The following is a 22,770-nucleotide window of genomic DNA, read 5'->3' on the forward strand; positions in this document are numbered from 1 at the left end:
TATTTAATAAATGCATAGAACTTCTGCATAATTAACATCAAAATGTGCAATGTAACCTAATAGGACTTTCATTATACTTGAGGAACAATTATTACATAAACGAAAACTGTTTACGTACCTGGTGGCATTATATTTTGCATACTCTTCTATTTCTTCCATGCGATTTTCTGGTATGTGAAAAATTCTGGCATTTTCAGAATTGGCGAATTCACTCCAATGAGGAACAAATAAGGTAGAATTACTAACTAGCATTTTTGGTACAAACCAAGCAAATCTGAAAGAAGATATAAAATACATTTTATCAAATTATTCTAAAAACATATATGCACTCAATACGCGTATACACGTATTTAGGAGCACGATATATGCAAAACACTCAGATTTCAAGCCTCAAACAATTTTTCGTCACAGGAAAGGGAAGAAAGAACAAACTATATTAGAAGTAAAAAACACAAAATATAATTACAAAGCATCCATTTATGTATCCAATTTCGTACAGTGTTTGTTTATATACTCAATTATTAAAGTCAATAAACGCAAAATATACACGCTTTTGCTCCTCCAAATTGTTTTAAAAATTATATTAAATGAGTTTTTTTCTGATAACTGCCAACGTTGCCAAGGCGTAAGAAGGAACGGTGTGCTTAGTAAGAAGAATTTATATGGATTCTTAGATTCATAAATAAAAACTGTTGAGCAGCTAGATGATTTTTATTTATGAGTGTGGGTAGTTAATTTGCGTACACTATCTTCTTCTAAGTCATTTTCCCAGGTAGCAGAGATCGGCTTTAAAAGTCGCTGTTCTCCATCTGTATATCTAATTTCCATACACTCTATTCCTACTAAATCCATCCCTTAAGTTTTGACAACGCTCCACACCTGTGACCAAAATTTTAACATTTAATTCAATTTTTTGTATAATCTATAATAATTTTAAAGTGAGTACCATTTGAGTTTATTGATAAGGTTGCCTTTCAATTTGTTTACATTAAAACGAATCAACTATTAAATGTTGATGCAACTATTGCTATTACTTATATTTTAGATTACCAATCACAATTTCTGTCAATTGTTTGATGAGAAATCTATATTCTGTGGCGGATTTTAGTTACTTTTTTTCCTTATGCAAACTATTTGTATATTTAAGTTTCTTTATCAATATAAAGCTTATTTTTATTTATTTATTCATTTAGTATTGAATGTAAACATCAATGACTGCTTGTCATAAATGATTTCTAGAGTACAACTTTGATTTGTGAAAAATCTAGAAACATGAATGCTTTAATACTTTCCAGAAATCGGTAGGTTTTAAAGTGTTCTGCAAACCAGAAATTTCAACAAGAGTCTCTTGCATACTGGATATCTATATTCATTTTCACATTTTGCATATCCTTTTGATATAAGGAAACTCTTTTCTTACATCTGTGTCAATAGTTCATTAGGCGCTTATACATGAACCAGTCTGTAAACATGTAACATTGACTTAAAAAAATATCAATGTTTACTGCACAATTGCCCCACATAAAACTATAGAACTATAGAATAAGTAGTTGTCAATAATTATAGAATGAATGCACTAATTTACTAGATTTTTGTCTCAAGCAGTAAATAGAAGTAAATTTTTTAGAAGGATTAAATAATGTTAACGTATTTGGACATTCTATTACGTTAAACACTCCTTAAGCTTCAAGAATGTTTTTATGACATAATTATATAGATACTGGTGGAAAAATATAGGTACTGGTCTCTACATCATAATTTCAGCTGTAGTTATATAAATTCTTTCAATTACAAACAGAGTAAAATTATGGTATTATACTCTCTTCGGAAGTAAATTATAATTAACTGTGCTATGTATCTTCAGCTATGCTAGAAAATATGTTTTAAGATAATTTTATCTTAAACTAATATATTTAAAGACATCTTTAAGATTTTATGTATATTTTAAGACAGGGCTTGCGTGGCGAACCACTACAGCCTTCTACTATGTTGTCTGTCATTGAGTTTCTGCCTGTAAACTTTTACTTCTCAAGAGAGCCTTGAGCAGCTTGAATTAAAAGTCAATGATGACTTAATTAAATTTGGCTTAGATCAGTAAAACTAAAAGCTTTTCATTTAAACTGCACACTAAAATTCTGATTTAAAAATGTCGTATATTCATTACATCATTGTTTAAGTTCAGTATTGGAATAAGTTAATATAACTGGAAAAACTTAACATGATATTGGTGCTTTGTATAATTTGATGGTTTCTCACAAAAATTATCATTTACCTACGCGGGCACGTAGTCAAGGGGGGTCCGGGGGTCCGGAACCCCCCCCCCTTCGAGACCAGAAATGAAATAAAAAAAGGAAGAAAGAAACAAAATTAAACGAGTAAAAAAAGGATCGCGTTAAAAATAAAAAGAAAGATCAGGAGGCTTTTGGTTATACTTTCTTATAAGGAGATTTCTATTACTTGCAATACATAGTGGTGAGATAAGCGAGATATGCTGGAAGAGTCAGGGAATTTGAAATATTTTAAAAAAATACACAATTCTCAGAATTTCTAGAAAAGTTCTTAGAATTTCTGCTACTAGTCAGGGAGATTTCAAGCTTCCGAAAGTATAGTACCGTTGTGTAACAGCGTGGATATTTTTTTATCATAATTTTTCGTTATCGCATCCTTGCAGTACAAAAAATGTTATTTCAAAAACAATTTTCTACTGCTCCTTTAACCTGTCATTTGGAACAGACAGTAGTTGACGGAATAATAAAAACAAAAATATATGTGGAATGAAAGTTCTGTTAACATTTGATTCAACAGAGAAAGAAACGCAGATATTGTAAAATATTTTACAAGACAGGTACTTTTATTGAGTAGGTACTTTTTATAATAGTGAATATGTACTTTTTATAATAGTTGAGGTCATAATGAAAGCGAAATTGTTATATTTGAATGAACAGAGTAAGGACGTAAATATTGTACAATCTTTTTCAACACTTTTTTTTTTTTTTTCAATATTTTACTCGAGATTTCTTCATAGTTTGTTATTAAAATACTTACCATCATATCTTCATTTTATAATCCTAACAAACCAATATATGTTGATAATAAAGTAGTTTAGATTGATCGAGCTCCTGGTCCTTCAGAATTTCATGCCCCCCCCCCCCCCTCCTCCCGCTTACGAAATCTTGGCTAAACGAACCAATATATGTTACAGTAAAATAGTTTAGAATGATCGAGCCCTTGGTGTGATGACCACAGTATTTTATGTCACGGACCCCCCTCCCCCTTCCTTCACGAAATCCTGGCTACGTGCCTGTACCTACGTCATAACTTGTGTTAAAGAAACGTCAAAAAAATTAGTTACTTTTTTGTACATTTTGGGACTTGTATAAATTTAAGTATTATTTAAGCGAAGGTATCAGAGAATTTTCTTTTCTTGACAATAGATAATATCAATAATTGAAAATCATATTGCTCCAACACTTAAATAAGAATAAATAAATAAATAAAAAAGATGGACGAAGTGTCGATAATAAATTGTTTATTGCTACTTAATTTAACCAATTATTAATCACAGAACTGGCGTCACAGTATTTGACATCCGACAATAAACAGAATCTAAACGACATTTCAACACTTTGTTTCATAATATTGTACCGCTATGATTTTCAGCGTTATTTTCAAAATATAATTTGATGTTCTGTTTGTTATTATACTTTACCTTCCACCGAGGCCTAAGCTTCCACCTTCTTCAAGATCATCAATGGTATAGTGTTTAACATCAATTTCTGGTGGAATCCAAACTTCAAGGTCCACGGGTAACACTCCTCTGAAATATTGAAAACATAAGCACATGAGACTTAAACGAATTACAAAATATCGCAAATACAGAATTCCTGTCAGAAAAATTACAATATGAAACATTATTATCAATATTTATATTTTAAGAAACATGTAAATCAACCTTCAGAAAAAGTTCTATACAACAAAATAGTGATTTATATAGTAGAAAAAGCTTGTTTTTACTTAAATGTTTCACCCTTAGACCTTCACTAAATTATAACTATTTCGGCATTCTCCGTTTCCTATAATGCACTGGCATGCAGATTTTGCCAGTACATTATAACAAAAGAACCACAGAACTAATGGAATTATAGTTGTAAATATATATACGAAGCTAGGAAAAGTTAAAACAGAAATTAATGTTTAAGTTTCTAAAGTTACAGTATATCTTCCAGAACATTTTTAGAAGACGAAGACATCCAGATACATTCGAAGTACCCTGGCTCCGAAACAAAAATTTAATCTTTCAACAAACGTTATGCATAAATGCTATTGACTTTTCAAATTTAATGTTCGTTGCCTTCTGTACCGGTGAAAACTTTCCGAAAGAAATCTTTAGAAATATTTGAAAAGAAATGAAGTGCTAAAAAGAAAAAGAAGAAAAAGAAGAGAACTTGGTCACATCGCTATACCAATAGCTTCTGCTGTAATATGAAAAACCCTCTCATACAAATATAATCAAATAATTTTCGCAAATAGTTTTCTTGAATAATATGTTTGTAAATAATTATTTAAATAAAACGAACATGAATAAATATAGAGAACATTTTTTTTATTTCTGTTCATATATGTACCGTGTCCTGAGAAAACGAACTAAGCGCCACTTTCATACTTTTAAGAAAATTACGTATAAAGGTTGATGTCCAACATTAATGTAGCCGTAATCAAAAGTGAAATTATGTTTCTTTTTTTTGGAAAGGTGTTGGTTTTCCTCTCTTTTGGATTGTGCAAAACGTTCTAATGCGTATCAGGAACCAATCGTCGCATTTACGTGGATTTTCAAAGTTTGGCGCTTAGTTCATTTTTGCATAACACGGTACATATGTAATATAGTTGTTTCAGTCATGTATGAAATTATGGTTGCCCTATTTTTGCACATGTTTGCCATATAAGAGAAATAAACGTTGTAAAATATGTATAAGATTTATTTTAAAATGCTTACTCTATTCTCTGCAGTTGATCTAATAACCAAGTAGTATTGTAGAAGTCGTCTTGCTCTATGATTGAAACATTTGCATAACCCAAAACTTCTTCGAGAAAAATGGCAAGAATATGCGTTGTAATTTGGTGAGAGATTCGTTTCGATGTCTGGAGCTGAATTGCTGTAAAGTTTCCTTTGTAACTGATATACCTTTTTGGTCGAACTTCTGCAAAATTAAAAGTTTTACAAATACAACAGCGAAATATAATAATAATAAACTTTATTTTGAGTGCTGAGAACAACTGAAATGCAGCAAAAATACAACACTTGGTCATATTCAAAATTATTTTAACACTATAATATAGTAAAAGTGATGGTGAGTGATATAGTAAAACAGTGATTAACTTATAAACATGAATTAATAATAAGATAAACTCTAACAATGTAGTTTATGTAAATTTTTAGAACACTCAGACGTCAAAAATTAAAATAAAGATAAAAACAACTACTAAGATATATTAAAAATTCTAAAACGAAGTGACAGTTTAAAATATGCGTCTATTATAGTTCGTTAAAACTCTAGAGATTAAAACATATTTCCTATCATAAGGTTGCAATAAAATTTTTACACTTGTACCGTATATTGGAACTTTAAAATCCACATTTTTTACACTACAGTCCGAATTGCATCGGTTGTCAAGTATCTTTTCTACAAACACAGAATCAATTAAATTTCTCCTCTCCGCCAATGGTTCAAATTTAAAATATGTTTTCCAGTATTAATATGTGCTAAAGTAATAATTCAGTCCTAGCCTAAAACAAAGTATCCTAAGAAAACACTTTTGAAGCATTTCAAGTTTGTTTAGAAGAGTATTTGTTAGGCTGTTCCAAATCACCGATGCTTACTCTAGTGTATATCTTATATACTCTATTCTACTACTACTACTACTACTACTACTACTACTACTACTACTACTACTAACTCTAACTAACTAACTCTATGGCCTATGGAAACCGGAGGTTCAATGCTGCGTTCACAAAAGCTCTCCACTCACTTCTATCCTTAGCTAACTGCATCCAGTTTCTACTTTGTATTCCAATCTCTGCGAGATCCATCTTAATATTGTCCTCCCATCTGCGCCTAGGTCTTCCTAATGGTCGTTTTCCGATTGGTCTTCCAGTCAAGACTTTGAAAACGTTTCTACTTTCTTCCATTCTAGCTACATGACCCGCCCACCTAAGCCTCTTAGACTTGACGACCCTAACAATGTTGGGTAGACCATATAAATTATGTAGTTCCTCGTTATGAAGTTTCCGCCATTCCCCATTCCCGTTCCTCTTGGGTTTGAATATTCGTCTCAGGATCTTGTCCTCAAATATTTTCAGTCTATGTTCTTCCCTCAGAGAAAGTGACCATGTTTCGCAACCATACAGAACAACAGGCATAATTATCGTTTTGTATATTTTAAGCTTCAAATTCCTCGACAGAATTCGCGACGACAAGAGATTTTGAACCGAATAGTAACACGAATTCCCTGCTTTTAGTCGACATTTATTTTCTTCGTGAATATGATTTTCGTCTGTTAATATTGATCCTAAATATTTGAAAGTATCATTATTTAATATTTTAACATTAATATTTTATCATTATTTAATTTGCAAAAGCATTATTTAATATTTTAACGCATCCATAATTTGTCGTATTACGGTCCCGACGCACTTCCATGTATTTAGTTTTCTCGGCATTTACTTCTAAACCCATCTCCCTTCAAGCGTTTAATAAGATCTCTGCGTTTCCTTCTATTGTTCTCCTATCATCCCCTATTAAATTTACATCATCAGCATATGACATAACCTGGTGAATACCGTTCAACTCTAGGCCCTGGTTGCTATCTTTGATTTTCCTTACAGCGTATTACAGAACAAAGTTAAATAATAATGGCGACAACGCATCTCCTTGTTTCAGGCCATTTTCGACGTGAAAGCTCGTGGACAAAAATTTTCCTACCCGGACTTTACTTTGGGATTCATTTAAACATATTTTAATTAATCTAATTAGCTTTCTCGGTATTCCAAGTTCTGTAAGAACGTTGTATAATGTTTCTCTCCTAACCGAGTCGTACGCCTTTCTAAAATCAATAAATAGTTGATGTACCGGGGTATTGTATTCCCACTTTTTTTCGAGTATTTGGCGAAGGGTAAATATTTGGTCAACAGTTGATCGATTTCGTCTAAATCCGCACTGATAGTCTCCAATAATTTCATCTGCGTATGGGGTCAGTCGTACTAATAGAATATTTGAAAGGATTTTATAGGATGTTGACAGAAGAGAAATGCCTCGATAATTATTACAGTCAGTTTTGTCGCCTTTCTTGTGAATTGGGACAATGATTGATTCTTTCCACTCTTGTGGCAATTTTTCCTTGTTCCAGATAAGGAGAATGAGTTTGTATATCTTGTTCCACAATTTTTCGCCTCCAGCTAAAATTAACTCAGCCGGAATTTCATCTACACCCGGAGATTTGTGTTTCTTTAATTTCTCTACTACTACTACTACTACTACTACTACTACTACTACTACTACTACTACTACTACTACTACTAATAATAATAATAATAATAATAATAATAATAATAATAATAATAATAATAATAATAATAATAATAATAAATCAATAGGAAAGAAGAGGCGCACAGTTGGAAACACCACCCCAACAAACTATTTAGGTATTCGTTTACATTTTTTTTAATTTTTCCTAAAAAATTGATTAGAGTACAGTTCAATGTAAAGTTTTTTTTAATATTATTGTTATTGTAAGCTACCTTCATACCAAGCTTGACAACTTTTGAAGTGGAGAAACACTGCACTATCCTTAAAGTGTACACATCATTTGTGATTTTGTTTTCTTGTTCATACGTTCAGCTTAATGTATTGAGTACCTACGCCATTTTGGTTTTAGTTCATTTGATTCATATCGAAAATTATTTTTCTGTTTTATTTGAAATGAACTAAAATTTTAATGATAATTCATTCTTCAAACTTACTTAAATATCCTTTATGATTTCCCAAAATTAAAGAATTTTTCATTACATGATATATAAATTTATTATTACTTTAAAATAACATTATTAAATACTAAAACAAATATAAATAAAAGTTTAGTTTTCACGAAGTAAGAGAGATTTAAATAGGTGTGAAGAAGAAATCAGTGAAAACAAACCATTAAAATTCCAGCTTACTTCAAAGAAAACAAACATAATTTCCCATATAAATCAATGAACTTATAAACTATGATGGTGCAGATATTGTACACCGTTAAGCTATTTTTCACGTGCATGGAAAGCGACAGCACTTATGGAAAACATGATTAAATTAATGGTTAAATCAAAGATTTTTTAGTAAAATGATTAAATAAATGATAAAATAAAACCCTTTTTTTGTAACAGATGTCTTAAATAAAAAAAATGAGAATTATGGGATTAAGAAAACTCATATAGGAATAACTGTTGATATGTTCCATATTAGAAGGGAAATACGAAGTGACAACTAAACTGCTTACAGTTATTTTTATTATATGTTATTGTTAATTCATAAATATCCATCTTCAATGTATTAATTTTCTACTTGAAATGAGCAATGTGTTATATATTTAAATACATATGCGAGGACTTATTCGGTGTGACAGGCCAGTTCACTTGTACAGTAGTCTCTTCTGTTTACACATTTGTACGATCATGTCAATAATTCTTAGATGCTCCACTTTTGTTTTGAAAAATTTTCTGGTCCCATCCATTAGTGCTATGTTTTGGTTTAATGATATTAAAAAGGATATTAATTACAAAATTCTTAAAATACGTCGTATGTATTTTAATACATTCTTAAAATACAGATAATTGAATTTCAAAGATAAAATATATTAAATATCTTCACTTTCGTTTAACAACTGATTCAGCATTCCAAAATAACATTATTAGATCGATTTTAAAATCCGATCAAATTAATCAATATGAAAGAAAATTAAGCATTGTATTTGATAGTGATTTTATAAATATTTATTATTATTTATTATTTGTATGTGCAGTATATTTATGACCAATGCTACGATAATCTGTTAAGTTCTTGATAATCTTTTCTTATTCTACCTTCGGGTGATGATAGTAATGTTGGATTTAAGTCTTCGATAGTCTTATGTCAGTTAACAAATTGAAAGTTTATAAGAAGAACGTAAACCAGATCTCCATCAAGTTTGGCAATATTATATAAAATATACATGATTAATTTTGTATAATATATATCATGTAATTACTAAAGGATATATAAACTATCCTTTCTTCATTATAGATTTTTCAATATCCATTTATGATTAATATATTTATTGTAATATTCTTATCAGTGGCGTATTTACGATTTTGTTTCGGGAGGGGCTTTGCTAACTTCCGGGGGGGCTTTGCCTGGAAATGTGAAAATTCTGCAAGATATTTCATTTACTTTACTATACTAAGTAAGATTTCGGGGGGGGGGCTTAAGCCCGGAAGCCACCCCCCTAAATACGCCACTGATTCTTATAATGTTTTAAAGATTTCTTCATGTAAATATATAGCGAGAGAGAGAGAGATGAATTTTTTCATTTAAAATAATTAATATATTTTCCTGACTTGATTCTGTTTTGATTATTTTCATTCTTTGGGTTAAAAATATTTCTACTTATGTTTATATTGATTTAGTTTAATAATACAAGTTTAGTATTTTAGTCATAAATTTATTTTTTATTGGCGAAATTTATCCTGATAAAAAAAAGACTCTCTTAATAAGTATTAGTTTTAGGTTGTAGATAGGCTTTATGTTGCGCATTTTTTCTCTCTTTTTCCTTTCTATTTCATTATTATTTTATATTGCTAATATTCCGGTTATTATATATTTTATGCTTTCCAAATAGTATTATAACTACTACTATGTGCTTGACTTTGTTTCTGTAGATAACTAGGCCTACATTGTATTGTTAGTAATGAAAATACATGAAATTACATATTATCATACAGAATGTAACACCAGAAGATAAAAGAAAGACTTTTTTTCTATTAAAATAACAATAATAACGAGAAACAATATATTACTGTACCTTCGACGTCTTTTAGGCATCGTTCAGTGGCTTGACATGAAGACACAAAAAGTAATAGAAGCAACACCAAGGGGATTACATGGTGCAGCATTTTAAAGAAACACTCCCCGTATTAGGCAGCCACTGCAAAATAAGAAAGACAAGCTTGTTTTTAAAGTTTGTTCTTCTTTGAAACAAGAATTCATATACTTAGTAGATACAAACATAAAAAAAAAATAAGTATTGTTTCAAACTTTGACGACTGAGCTCAGGACGTAAACTAAACTCGACAAAATTAATATACAAATCATAAATATAATCAATAGACTTTAAGATATTACTTTAAAACACTAGTCTGGTATAGAAACAAAATTAATAGAGACTTTTAGCTGGGATATTTGTTAACCAATCAATTGTGACGTCAGCTTCGGTTCTATAAATTCATAAAATTATATATAGGAAATTGAAAGGAAATTGACCAGGGTGATGTTTAAAGAAAGTATCCAAGAATTCACCTGACTGGACTGAGGAGAAAATCTGGGGAAACTTAGAATAGACGACCGTGGGATTCGATGCCAGACTTCCTAGTTGCGAAGCAAGGACGCTGACAGTTCACCTCTCTTGAAGTAATAGATCACTGTTTAATACTAAATATTTTCAGATGATCTCCAACAAAATATTAGATAAATATTTGCATTTGTTCATAATCATGCAGTTCATAACTTTGGGGTTCTTTTCTAGTTTTATTACTGGAATTTAGGAATTTATCCAACAAAAACAATATTCGGAAATTCTTTTTGCCCTTGTTTGAACATCCTGAAAGTTCCTGATCACTCATCTAAACATTCATCTAACGCAAATATGCTAGTGTAGCAGGATTAGAGTGGTAAATTTCTCTTCTCTATAATTCTTGAAGATAATATGTAAAACTGAGCATTAGGAAACAGAGATGAATAGTTAGATTGATAATTAGGATTACAAACATCATGTTAACTATAGCTAAGTAAATAAAGTAGTTTCATTAGTAGGGGATTTCCTCGAGATAGTCCTGTTTCCTCCTACATTCTAATTTCACTGATTCTTTTATAATTATTCACCATCACTAATAACTTTCATTGAGTATCCGTCTCCTTTAACCTAAAATCATAATTCTGGAACGTTAAATGAAAGATTTTTTTTTCTAACAGAAGATCAAAGATTAATAACATTTGCATTCAGCACGATAAGGCTAAATTTACGTTAAACTTATTTGTACTTGATATATTGCTTAAAATGAATAACAAGAAGTTGTTTAAATAAGCGAAAAAGAGCTTAAAGAATGAAAAGCAGAAATTTTAGTTCCCGCTGAGTGACATAACATTATTACGTCACACTTATTTTATGTCTGGAGGTCAGACATAAAGAGTGACATCAAGGAAAAGAGTGCAAATAAAGACAGTTGTCAGATGTGCAAGATATTTGCTACTAATAAAAGTAGTTTTTTTCTGGTAATTCGCGTGATAATTCAATTACTCATTGATGTTAATGATCTTGAAGAGTGATAACATCTACAATTACGGCTCATGCAAGATGCGTGAAGCATATTACGATATATTTCTTGGATATGCAATTTCAAATATGACATTATAACAGAATATGCTATACTCGTTGTATGTACTTACAATAGGAGTTTCTGTGGGTGAGTTACTTGATGCATTTTTAAAGAGCCTTATTGCTAAATGATCAATGTATGTCATGTCACTATTGCTAAATAACCAATGTATGTCGTGTCACTTTTGTGACATAGAATTGATATTTGGTTCAACTCTAGCACAATTGTTTCTTCCTCAGAATAAGAGACGATAAAAGGAGGAAAATAATGATGAAGTATGCAGTCAAGTAAGTGAATCTGACTATATTCTTAAATTTTGTCTCTTAAACACAATGAACAGTGGCAGAATCAGAATTTCGTTCTTTTTCGAAGAAATCTTCTCATGAAACTATACAAAATTTCTTTATTTTCTCCTCTCTTCATTGAATCCTCAGAACATCATTTAAACGATTTCATTTTTGTGTTTCGACAAGAACACAAAAACTCAAAATTCCATTAGGAAAATTACTTTCTTCTTGCTTTGGTATTACTAGTGATACCATTATTGGAGATCCCTTTAATTTCCCTCTCTCATGGACAGTTTCTTTCTTTTTTTTTTCTCCGCATACCGTACTTCATTTTCGATTTTCAATTTGCAGCTTCTAGAAATTTGAGGGCCCGGGTCTCTTTTTCCATATTCCGTGATAAAAGAATTGATACTATGAAGATGGTGGAAGGAAACGAAAGAACTTTGAGAATAACTCGGCAGAATACAAGGTGGATCATGACAGAAATCTTTGGTATTCTACAACAAAGTCCTGCCCAATACGCTTCTCTTCTTTATAGTTTACTGAATAACTAAAACATCAAAGAATATGAAAAAAAAAAAAAAAAAAAGAATGTGAGCCAGAGAGTGCCTAAAAATGTTATTAAATCCACTAATAGCTGCTGCTGTCAAGTCTTTTCTTAAAAGTCAAAAATCTTGGTGCGTGGGTTATGATGTCATAATTTTCAGTCAGGCAAATGTTTGTACTATATGTAAGTACTATCAAAGATCTCGCAAACAGGGCTGTTTCTACCATATGTACAACAAGTGCATTTGTACGGGGCGGCAAAAATCTGTCATAACTAGAAAGTTGAGGAAAAATCCTTTTTGTTTATAAGTGCCCGAAGACGAGGCTTAATATAATGTATGTTCATTTTGGGTCATTATAGGCCAGAAAATGGATTTTATTTGTCCTTTTTCTTTGACCTTTTTCGGCGTTTTTTCATTTATTATTTTTTAAAAGCTTTCCATAGGCCTTAACGTCCGCTTCATCTTTCGACAATAAATTTACTGGCCATTAAGTTGAATAATCACCACATTTAGTAAAGAAACTTCAAAAGATGACATTCTTAAACAACTGGACTGATAAGACCAGATCTGCAACAATCAGATAACAATGTCCTCCAGCAAGGGGGGTGAGGATGGGGAAGTTTTCTTATTTTAGTTTGTACTTCAGTTTGTGGAAGGACAGACCGTTAACTTACCAGAAGCTTGTGTTTGTTGAGCATTATATTAATTAAATATGTAATTCTAATTAAATTGAGTCTTATTTTTACGTCCATTTTTCCAGTTTTTTATAAATTTTTAGGTCTTTTTATAGGTCCTTTTCAGGCAATTTTTAGATCTTCAACTTCCGAGCCCTAGTCGTAACTATATTAGTTTAAGTTCACATGGGCAGTGCTAAAGGTAATGGTCAAACAAATCCCAGGATGAATTGCTTGATTGTTGTCAAATACAAGAACTCAACTTTCGAGAAGTAGTGAACACTTGTTCTATTTAGTTAGTTATCACACTTTTGGTATGAAAATTAGTCTTGTCTTTGTCACAAACAAGTTCCTTATCATTGAAGATGGAAACTAAGTTTTTTTTTTTTTTTTTAATAGAAGGAAAATCAAGAAGAGTTAGTTGCAATGGAATTGCGAACTGATATATCGAAATCGAAGCTCGATATTGAATTATATGAAAAGGATTACCACTTTTCCTCTGCAGGTGTGGTAATCCTTTTCACTTATTCACTTATTATTCTTCCACTTGTTAGGTGTGTTTGCTTTATCCTTCACTAACATAATAGATTATTATTGAAAGGAAAAAAAACAGACACAGGAAGAGTGTGTTTATAGTGTTTAAGCCTTTCTCAGTGCAAGTGCTCTTTCCCTCTCCTTCGTTGTTCGTGATAGGGTAGCATACCGGTACTAAAAGTCGTGGCTTCTAAAATTTGTTCTTTTTTGAGAATGGAGGGGGCGGTAAATGATGCCATTGCCCTGCTCACAAACAAATATAAATTCGTTTAGTTGCATTTTCTAACTACTAAACGACATATTTTCAAATATTTTCTGTCACTGAGTTATTTATAAAAACAATTACAACTTTTAAAAAAATATTTCAACAAAAGTCTTAACTGACTTCAATAAACATTTGTTAAAGTTTCATGGTCTAGGTCCAAAGATTACACGTATATTCTTCAAACAAACAAAAAGAAAATTTCATTAAAATCGGTGCATCTGTGTCGAAATAACATGTGAACGTGCTTGCAACATATATAAATGGATTGAATTGATAACTTCTTTTTTAAATCGATTGAAAAGTAGTTGGAGCGTAACAAAATTCCTTAAGCATCATTTAATCGATATTTTAATTTACAAATAGTGTATCTTACTTTATTGCTTTTTTCTTTTCTTCTTTCATTTTTTCATTTTTTTAAAAATCCAAATTCTGCATTTGAAACCTCTTATGACTCGGTGTTTTGCGCCCCTTTCCTTCGTCGCAACTGAAGTGACAGTAGTTCTGTTATTGACAAAGCAATAGTGAGTTTTATTCATATGAAATCACATTCTAACAATTCCTAAAACTTCCCTTTTTTTCTTAATGCATTTACGTATAATGGTTTTGATTTTCTGCTCTCTTAAAGCAAATTATTCTTCCACTTGTCACTGTTAATAATTTATAACTGGAAAAATAAACAAAGTATATAATATCCTCTTGTTTCTTGTACTACTGAAACTTTAAAAAGATCCTATTAAATTTCATTTTGAATAGCAATGTCTTATTTTCCCACAGAGTAATGATCTATGTTTATGTATATACAGTATATTTACAGGTATAAAGAAAAAGAATTATTTGCTTTATGCTTAAATCGGAGGGAATGAAAAAAGAAGAAGAAGACTCAGAAATGTTTTGACAGTGATGAAGTGAGCGGAAAAAAGTCCATTATGAATGAAAGAGTGGAGCGGTGTTATTTAATCCATTTCATGTCATAAAGTGGATTGTCAACATACGTTGATTTATTCAAGGATCCTCTTTCGTCTACAGATACATTACTTACTAGATTTGACGTAATATGCTGTATTTGTTGTGCTGTAGTATATGTATATTTATAAATGATTAATGGCTCTTAAGATAGAACAAGTTGTTGCAGTTTTCCGGCTACTATATAAATAAGAGTGATAAGAATACATAATTTCTCAGGCCCATAGTCTAGGTGTTACTCGTATCCACTAACTTTTTTCGAGTCGTAAATTTTCTTGAATGCTGTCCAAAATTAGTGTTCCCACGAGACTAGATTTGGAGCTGTCTTGTCTCGTATCTGTTTAAGAAAATTCTGTCTCGTCTCGTTATCGTGATCAATACTATCTATCTAGCACTTGAAATTTTACACTAAAGTTACAGTTTATTTTCTTTAATCTTCACATTACTCTCCTTCCGAAAGTTTGACGATGACCACGAGTCTATAATTCTAATATCTTACTAAATACTGTAATATATGGTAGTGTAATATATGGTAACGTACGGTACTAAATTGTAACGTAAGGTTTCAGGTTGCATGATCGTATAAAGCAAAAGTGGTAACTAGTTATGAAAGCTAGGGGTGGGGGTGGCGAGAGTTCGAAACTATTAAAGCTCTGCTGTTTCAGAGTTCTCTTCTGGCTAGGTATGATTTAAGAATGCTGTTTTAATACGGAAACGTCGAGGATGATTCCCGTTGAAGTTCATAGTTTTCCGAAACCCACATTAACTGTACGTTTAGTGTCACAGTACTACTGCTGAAAAGAGATATTTCTTTTTTATTCCCGCAATATTTTGGAAATCTTTTATTTTTTAAAAAAATATGGGGTAACGATGACTTTAACGATAGTTATACGTAGCAACATTAGATGGCAGCAGAGATTCTGCAGCGGTTGACATCTACCGGACGAAATTGAAATTGAAACTTCTAGTGCGTGATCCTCGTTACCATATACCAAAGTTTATATAAATGCTTATGTTATCCGCATCCACATGCGAGTTCCATCTACACGTTTTCGCTTTCACTCTGGCGCACGGTACACGAGAAGACACCCTATCGTCATGGTATTAGTTTAACGTTAGTGCTTTTATCACGTCAGAATGCTAGATATTAGATTAGAAGGGTTACCGCTGCTGGTTACAAATCTAAATTACCTATGTTAAAAGACGTATTATTATACGGTATCGTTTGTGCTCTATCGTTCGCATTCCTCTGTTGAAAGGAAAAAGTATAGATAATTGCTTTTATGGAAAGTTAATGAACTTCTTGTTAATACAAAATTTTTATTACGTAGGATTAGACCTATTCCTACAACATAATAAGATTAAATAATGCCTTTTCTCTTTCTTTTTATAAGACGCCCATCCCTCCGCCTAGTCGTTCAAGAAGATTTCATTCATTTCTCTTCTGTCGTAGTCTTCTTTTCTTCTCTCTCTCTTTTCGTATTCATTCAAGTATTGTGACGTAATAATATGTCCGTTAGGAAATGGCGTGTTTATTGCCACGTCTTTCATTAGCAACCAGCGGAAGAGATGGTTCTTATAAATCCTTCCTGTGACAGATAACAAACGATAGCAGCAGATAGTGAATAACGCTATTCTCTTGTGTCGCTCCCCATCATTATTACGCCTACATCTTAACTCATAATAGATGAAGTAAACACAAAACTGAAGAATGCAAAGTAATGAATATTTAATAATAATAATAATAATAATAATAATAATAATAATAATAATAATAATAATAATAATAATAATAATAATAATAATAATAATAATAATAATAATAATAACTTGTGTTCCCACGCATCGTGTGATGTCGACTGGCTCTTCTGTGCAGTATCAGAGTTAGGTTGATGTTCACTCAACTAAACGACGTAGAATAGAATCCCAGTGGATATTTTTTAGTTTTACGTCCTACGATTTTTTTTCAGGCTAAAGAAGATGGATCATCAATGAAAGTAAATGATTATGAAATAATTGGTGAAATGAGAAAGTGGGGAAAACGGGAGAACATACAGATACGATGTTATTCACCATAAACTTGCGGGATTGGGGATCGAACTAGGGACCTCTCGCACCACACGAGATCGCTCTACTACTGAGCAGCCCACAGTGCCCCCAACATGGTGTGAGTTTGTTTATAGCACCTAGAAAAGACTTAAAAGATACATTCGCGAAGTGTCCCCCCGGGATTCGTGTAAACTTAATTGAAATGCAAAGTTCTCCGCGGCTTAATGTGTATTGTACTAATTTTAGCGGCACATACTGGTAATTTGCATGTTTATGGGCCTTCATATATTGCTCGGACACAAAATTGGTTTTAGTTTCTTTAGATGTAACTGGACATCCAAAGAAACTAAAAGCAATTTTGTGTCCGCGCAATATATGAAGGCCCATGGATGTGGGCATATGCAAAAGAACTTGAATCAAGTACTGCTCCTCTGATACATGTTATACACCCAGCTGCCATCTTAGATCAGCAATATTGGATTCAACTTTCGTTTTCAAAATGGGAATAGGTGCAAGTGATACATCAAATTTATGTACAATTTTCTCGGAAATTCAGTGGTGTATTGAGTTTTATCGTATCTTGTACCGTTTGCAAGGTATTGCATGTTAAATGTCAGGCACTTCTCGAATATTGAACCAAATAGAAAGTTGTGCAGGGCCCCGTGTGTATTGTGCTAATTGCTGCAACCCATCCAATCAATTGAACATACCTGCTTTTGAGACTTCATGAAGCAATTCTGTAAGCACATGACAGTACACACGACATAAATATACACGTCAGTAAGCACATTGGATGAATGTCTAAAATATCTAACATAAATTCAGATACGACTAGATTTGGGTGCAGACCTACCATTTCAGTATTGACTGTGTCTGTATGTATTCACATCCAGAGAATATTTCGTCAACGACAAATCACGTAAAAGGTTGCATATACACACGGACTACACTATACAACACAAATTTCTGCCTTGTTCTGCCCTGCACAACTTTCTATTTGGTTCAACACCGACATGAGAGCATCAAAAACATCGGCCGGCCCAGATAGTTTTCTTGAGCGTCAGTTTTTGGCCCAAGAAGGATCACAGTCGTTGAACATGTCTACATTTGCCTGATTTGGCCCCATCAGAATGTATGCTCTTCCCTAACTTTCCTAAATCTCCAAATTGTTTGAAGGCATGCATATGAATCTCGTTATGTCTAGATAGCACAGAAGTAATGGGTAATTCGGGTAATACGCACTCAAGCGTACTGTGTATCACTGCATCCTGAAATATCTGATTGTTCTTGATTTCTTATATCCTTCTATGTTGGTTGATTTTTAAGCTCGCATATATATATGTATGTGTGTGTATGTGTGTTTCACTGCTTTTCCTTGAAGAGACTGAAAATGGGCTAATTTTAAGCCCGTCACATATTTTTTGAAGTTGAAGTGTTTATATTTTCTTTAATAGTCTGTTTAACAGCCTGTATTCTAATAAGCGATGACACATACCAAAACGGTGATGTTCTCTCTCTTTTCTTTTCTTTTCTTTTCCCTTCTTCATTATTGTTTTTTGAATATAAAAATTGCAAGTCAGGAAGGCAGACATCTGCCACACCATTGCCCACATTGAATGGATCAGAAGACAACTGAAATGAGGCGAAAAAAATAAATAAAAAATGCAGTAGTTGGTTTCAAGTTTATTTGGCCTTAGGCAAGTTTGGTTTCAAGCAAGGCCAATGTCAAGGACGACTGAACTCATTCTGTTGTTTTCACAGTCTGCCATATTGAAATCAGATAGAATGACGTCATTTTTCAAAGCTTTTTTTGTTCTTTTGCGGTAAGCGAAGTTCTAAGTTATTCAAATGGATTTATCAAAGAAACCACATACACATGTGCTTCATAAATTATAATGACTCATTCAATTTGTCGTTTGAATTACAATGTTAGTATATATAATTCGATCTTCCCAAGTTGATATTTATTTGTTCTTTATTCTTGTGTGTAGTGTGTAGTACATTTCGTGGTACGAAACAAGATATAATATAGTGGTCATGGTCAATGCAGCGTCAGAATTTAAAGTAAAAGGATAAAAAGACAAGAAAAATTCAACACTTCTTTTTTTTTTTTTTAAGTAAACGTAAATCTTGCAATGGATGCCTAGTTATAAAGAAATAATTTCAAAAAATAATGAATAGAAAACGTAAATAATATTAAAATAATTCGAATACTGTGATATATTCCTATACCATTGTCACATGAGTTTGTATATGAGGTTTTACATTATCTACACTTGAAATAATAATAAAAATAGTCAGTTTGTTATTTTTACAAGAAACAAGAACAACTATAAATACTTTCTTTAAAAGTTTCATCTTATGGTATTGAGGAAATAATTGAAACAAATTCTTTGGAAAGACGGAAAAAGTTCTGTTGAAAATGGCGTTTGGGGATGAAAAAATCTTTAACGTCCCACGGTTATGCCGGTTAGGCTAAAGGAGACGGTGATTATGAGAAATGAGTGAAATTGTGGAATGAAGAAAGTGGGAGGAAACGGGAGAACCCCGAGAAAACCCACGCACACGGTGTTTGTCCACCACAAAGTTCACTTGGCGGGAGCAGGGTTTGAATCGTTTGGGGATGAGTTAAAAACATTACCTAATCAGCAATGCATATGCAGACAAGAAGGAGTGGCGACATTCACAAGTAAATTCCAAATGTGACACCTTAAGTGGAAGGATCGAAAGTAAATACATTCTGTATATATGGTTTTCTTTTCTTTCCTTTAAAGTAAATTGAAGAAGCTCTCATGTTCATGAACCTATTTAAGGCCTATGACCATGACATTTTATAAAACCAAAACAATGTATACAGGTTATCATTACTTGGACACCTGTCAGTAAGTTGAATGTTTGTATGTCCATAGTTAGTTTACTGAGACTAGACCTTATTTGTCTCAGTGCATATTGTATTCAGCTTATGCTCTAGTCTCAGTAAACTATATAATTAAAATTGATAGCATTGTGGACATTCAAACATTCAACTTACTAATAGGACTATAGACTAAGGATCAGAGCTTTTTACTTTGTATTCTAATACTCTAAAAAAAATAACCAATTGAAATGAATGAAAAGAAGCGCAATTGGATGTTTTGTTTATATTACTAATTTTGGATATAGGTCGAACTAAACTAGATTTTAGGATTAGGATTTAGATTTCTGAACTTTCGGCATTTGTGACCATGTTAGCCCGTCACATATGAGGGATGACGTCCCTTGGTGATAACACTATCCGAGAAAACGGAAGGAAGGAAGCGGCCTGGAACCTGTATGTTACGCACCATCCCGACATTTGTTTGGTGTGAATGAGGAAAATCCAAGAAAACCCCACTCAGGTTGGCTGGCCTGAAAAAGCTTTGACGCATTTTCGACCGAGTGTCCCCACCGAGAATCGAACCCGGGACCGCTCGCACCAAAGGCGAACGCGTTTGAGACTACGCCACGCGGGGCCACTATACTAGACTTTACCAATTTAATGATGTAATAATTGTTTCTTATTAAATACCTGATAGGATACTTATAGGAAGAGATGCCGTGATTTTCAATTCACTATTACAAGTAATTTTTCCGTTTTTTTTCCTTATAATGAATTGCATTTTCTTTACTTCTAACGAGACTTACAATGTAACACGAGATCCAAACCACGTGTACCCGCACCGATGATCGAATCAAACAATAAACGTGCACAGAAATAATATGCGCTAACCTCCCCCTCCCAAAAAAAGAAGAAAAAACACACAGAATCTTCCCAGGCCTATAGGAGTAAGTTATATGGGTGTTGGTAAACACTTGGGTTAGGCCTATATCATTTCCATATTATATGCGCGAGATAGATCTTATGGATAACAATTTCAACAAACTATTCGAAGTTCAAAGCTTTTTAGTCTATTATTATTATTATTATTATTATTATTATTATTATTATTATTATTATTATTATTATTATTATTATTATTATTATTATAAAATCATGTCTTTCATATTCATAATTTCTGATTTTTATATAGTAAGTTTGAGTGATTCCGGACAGTCCTTGAACTCGGACATCCTAAGCTTACGACAATACTGTTCTTCGCATGTGTAATGTGAAGACTTGTTGTGACGCCTATTTGAAGCACCGTTCAGTGCTTGATAGGAAGTGCAAAGAGTGTTATACGTAGTTTCGACGGTGGGGAAAAGAAGAAGAAACAGGGAAGTTCACGCACGTTTTTTGATCTGATGTAACTTCTTAGTGGAATATGTTAAGGTTTTACACAGAAGTGTTTGTCAGCAAATGGTTAAGTAAAACATATATCGAAGAGACTCTACTAATTGCATGTTGGAAGAATTCTATTACTTTGCGCGCGCCTTCTCAACACATGCACAAGTTTACAGTGCTCAAAACGGGCTAATCCGGACTCTTAGGGAAGGGTGAATTCGTACACGTTTATTACGTTACGGAGAATCCTTACAATATAATTAATGAACTAAGAGGATTCGGAATACTCTCTCCTCTCGCTTTTCACGTTTATGACTGTGAAATAGTACATGAGGTCTATTGCTTATATCTAGCGTCTATTCATTTTTGCCATAAATAGACTCCGAGGAATCACCAGAAAAAGCTATAAAATTATCTTACGATCTACAAACACAACTAAATTACAAAATGCTAATCATAAGGTGCTCAAAAATTCTACACTACTGAATGGCTACATCATCTGGTATATTCCCATTTGATCTGCAACAAGTTCGGAAACATGAATTTCTTTTGTCGAATGAACATGATCCGCCAGCAGCTGGAAACAATTTCTCTTCTGTGTCATCAGATTCATCCCCAAACACGTCTCAGTCGCCTTCAGAGTCCTCAGTTAAACAATTCCTATCTTTTCCTGCTGTTGCTTCTTCCAAACCCACATCCCAAAGGCTAGGTGTTACTAAAAGATTAAGTGTCGCGAATTGCAGTTTGTTTCAAACTGCCTCCTCAAACACAATCGAAAGTAAGTATGAAAACAACTGTGGATTTTGTGGGAAGAATTATTATGCACCATCATCAAGCAAAGGGTGAACAATCACCCGTAGTTCCTGGGTGTCCTGTACTGTGTGTAAGACCTGGTTTCATGAAAGATGTGTGGGAGGTTATAAGGAACTGTATTTTATCTGTGGACGATGTGTCTGAATTATGACTAGCGCTTCACGAAACTGGCAGATGTTATTAACGCAAACTAATAATAATAATAATAATAATAATAATAATAATAATAATAATAATAATAATAATAATAATAATAATAAATGCTAGTCTCAGTGCACACATATTATACATTTTACTAATAATCTAGTTGTTACTAGCAAAGAATAATAGTACAATGTAGTTCTATCGAAAACAAATGTGATAACAAATGTGATTACTATGTTTAATGATTAAACACTATACTGGCGGATCCAGCGACTGCCCCCCCGAGAAGAGGAAACATTCTTATTATATATATATATATATATATATATATATATATATATATATATATATATATAATCCATCCCAGAGTTTGAAGCTGTTAAAAGTAGCTCTAAGTAGCAGTATGACAACCCCCTCCCCCGAGAAGTCGGTCCAGGATCCGCCCCTGACTGGTAGTTACACCTTACAGCTTACAGTTTCAACAGTAATTAGTATATAAATTGCTATGTTAGTAATTTGTATGTATTTATTACGTATTTGTATTTATATTCTGTACTTATCATGTTAGAATGTTAGTGTAGGAAGATAGTA

The 22,770-nt window shown here is 32.4% G+C and overlaps 1 protein-coding gene across 1 annotated transcript in view; it reads right to left on the minus strand.

Moving 5' to 3' along the window:
• The window catches only part of LOC145687106 (uncharacterized), a 316,539-nt gene that overhangs the window by 46,992 nt on the left and 246,777 nt on the right, over positions 1–22,770 (minus strand). The window contains exons 2-5 of the mRNA XM_081760566.1: positions 10,093–10,215; positions 4,994–5,198; positions 3,710–3,817; positions 119–274 (exon numbers count right to left, since the gene is read on the minus strand). Coding sequence (XP_081616692.1) covers positions 119–274; positions 3,710–3,817; positions 4,994–5,198; positions 10,093–10,183 — 560 coding nt within the window. The 5' untranslated portion in view covers positions 10,184–10,215. The remainder of the gene's footprint in view (positions 1–118; positions 275–3,709; positions 3,818–4,993; positions 5,199–10,092; positions 10,216–22,770) is intronic.

This window comes from Thermobia domestica, chromosome 1 (genome assembly GCF_964235325.1).
Source record: "Thermobia domestica chromosome 1, izTheDome1.hap1.1, whole genome shotgun sequence".
In the NCBI taxonomy this organism is placed as follows: Eukaryota; Metazoa; Arthropoda; class Insecta; order Zygentoma; family Lepismatidae; genus Thermobia; species Thermobia domestica.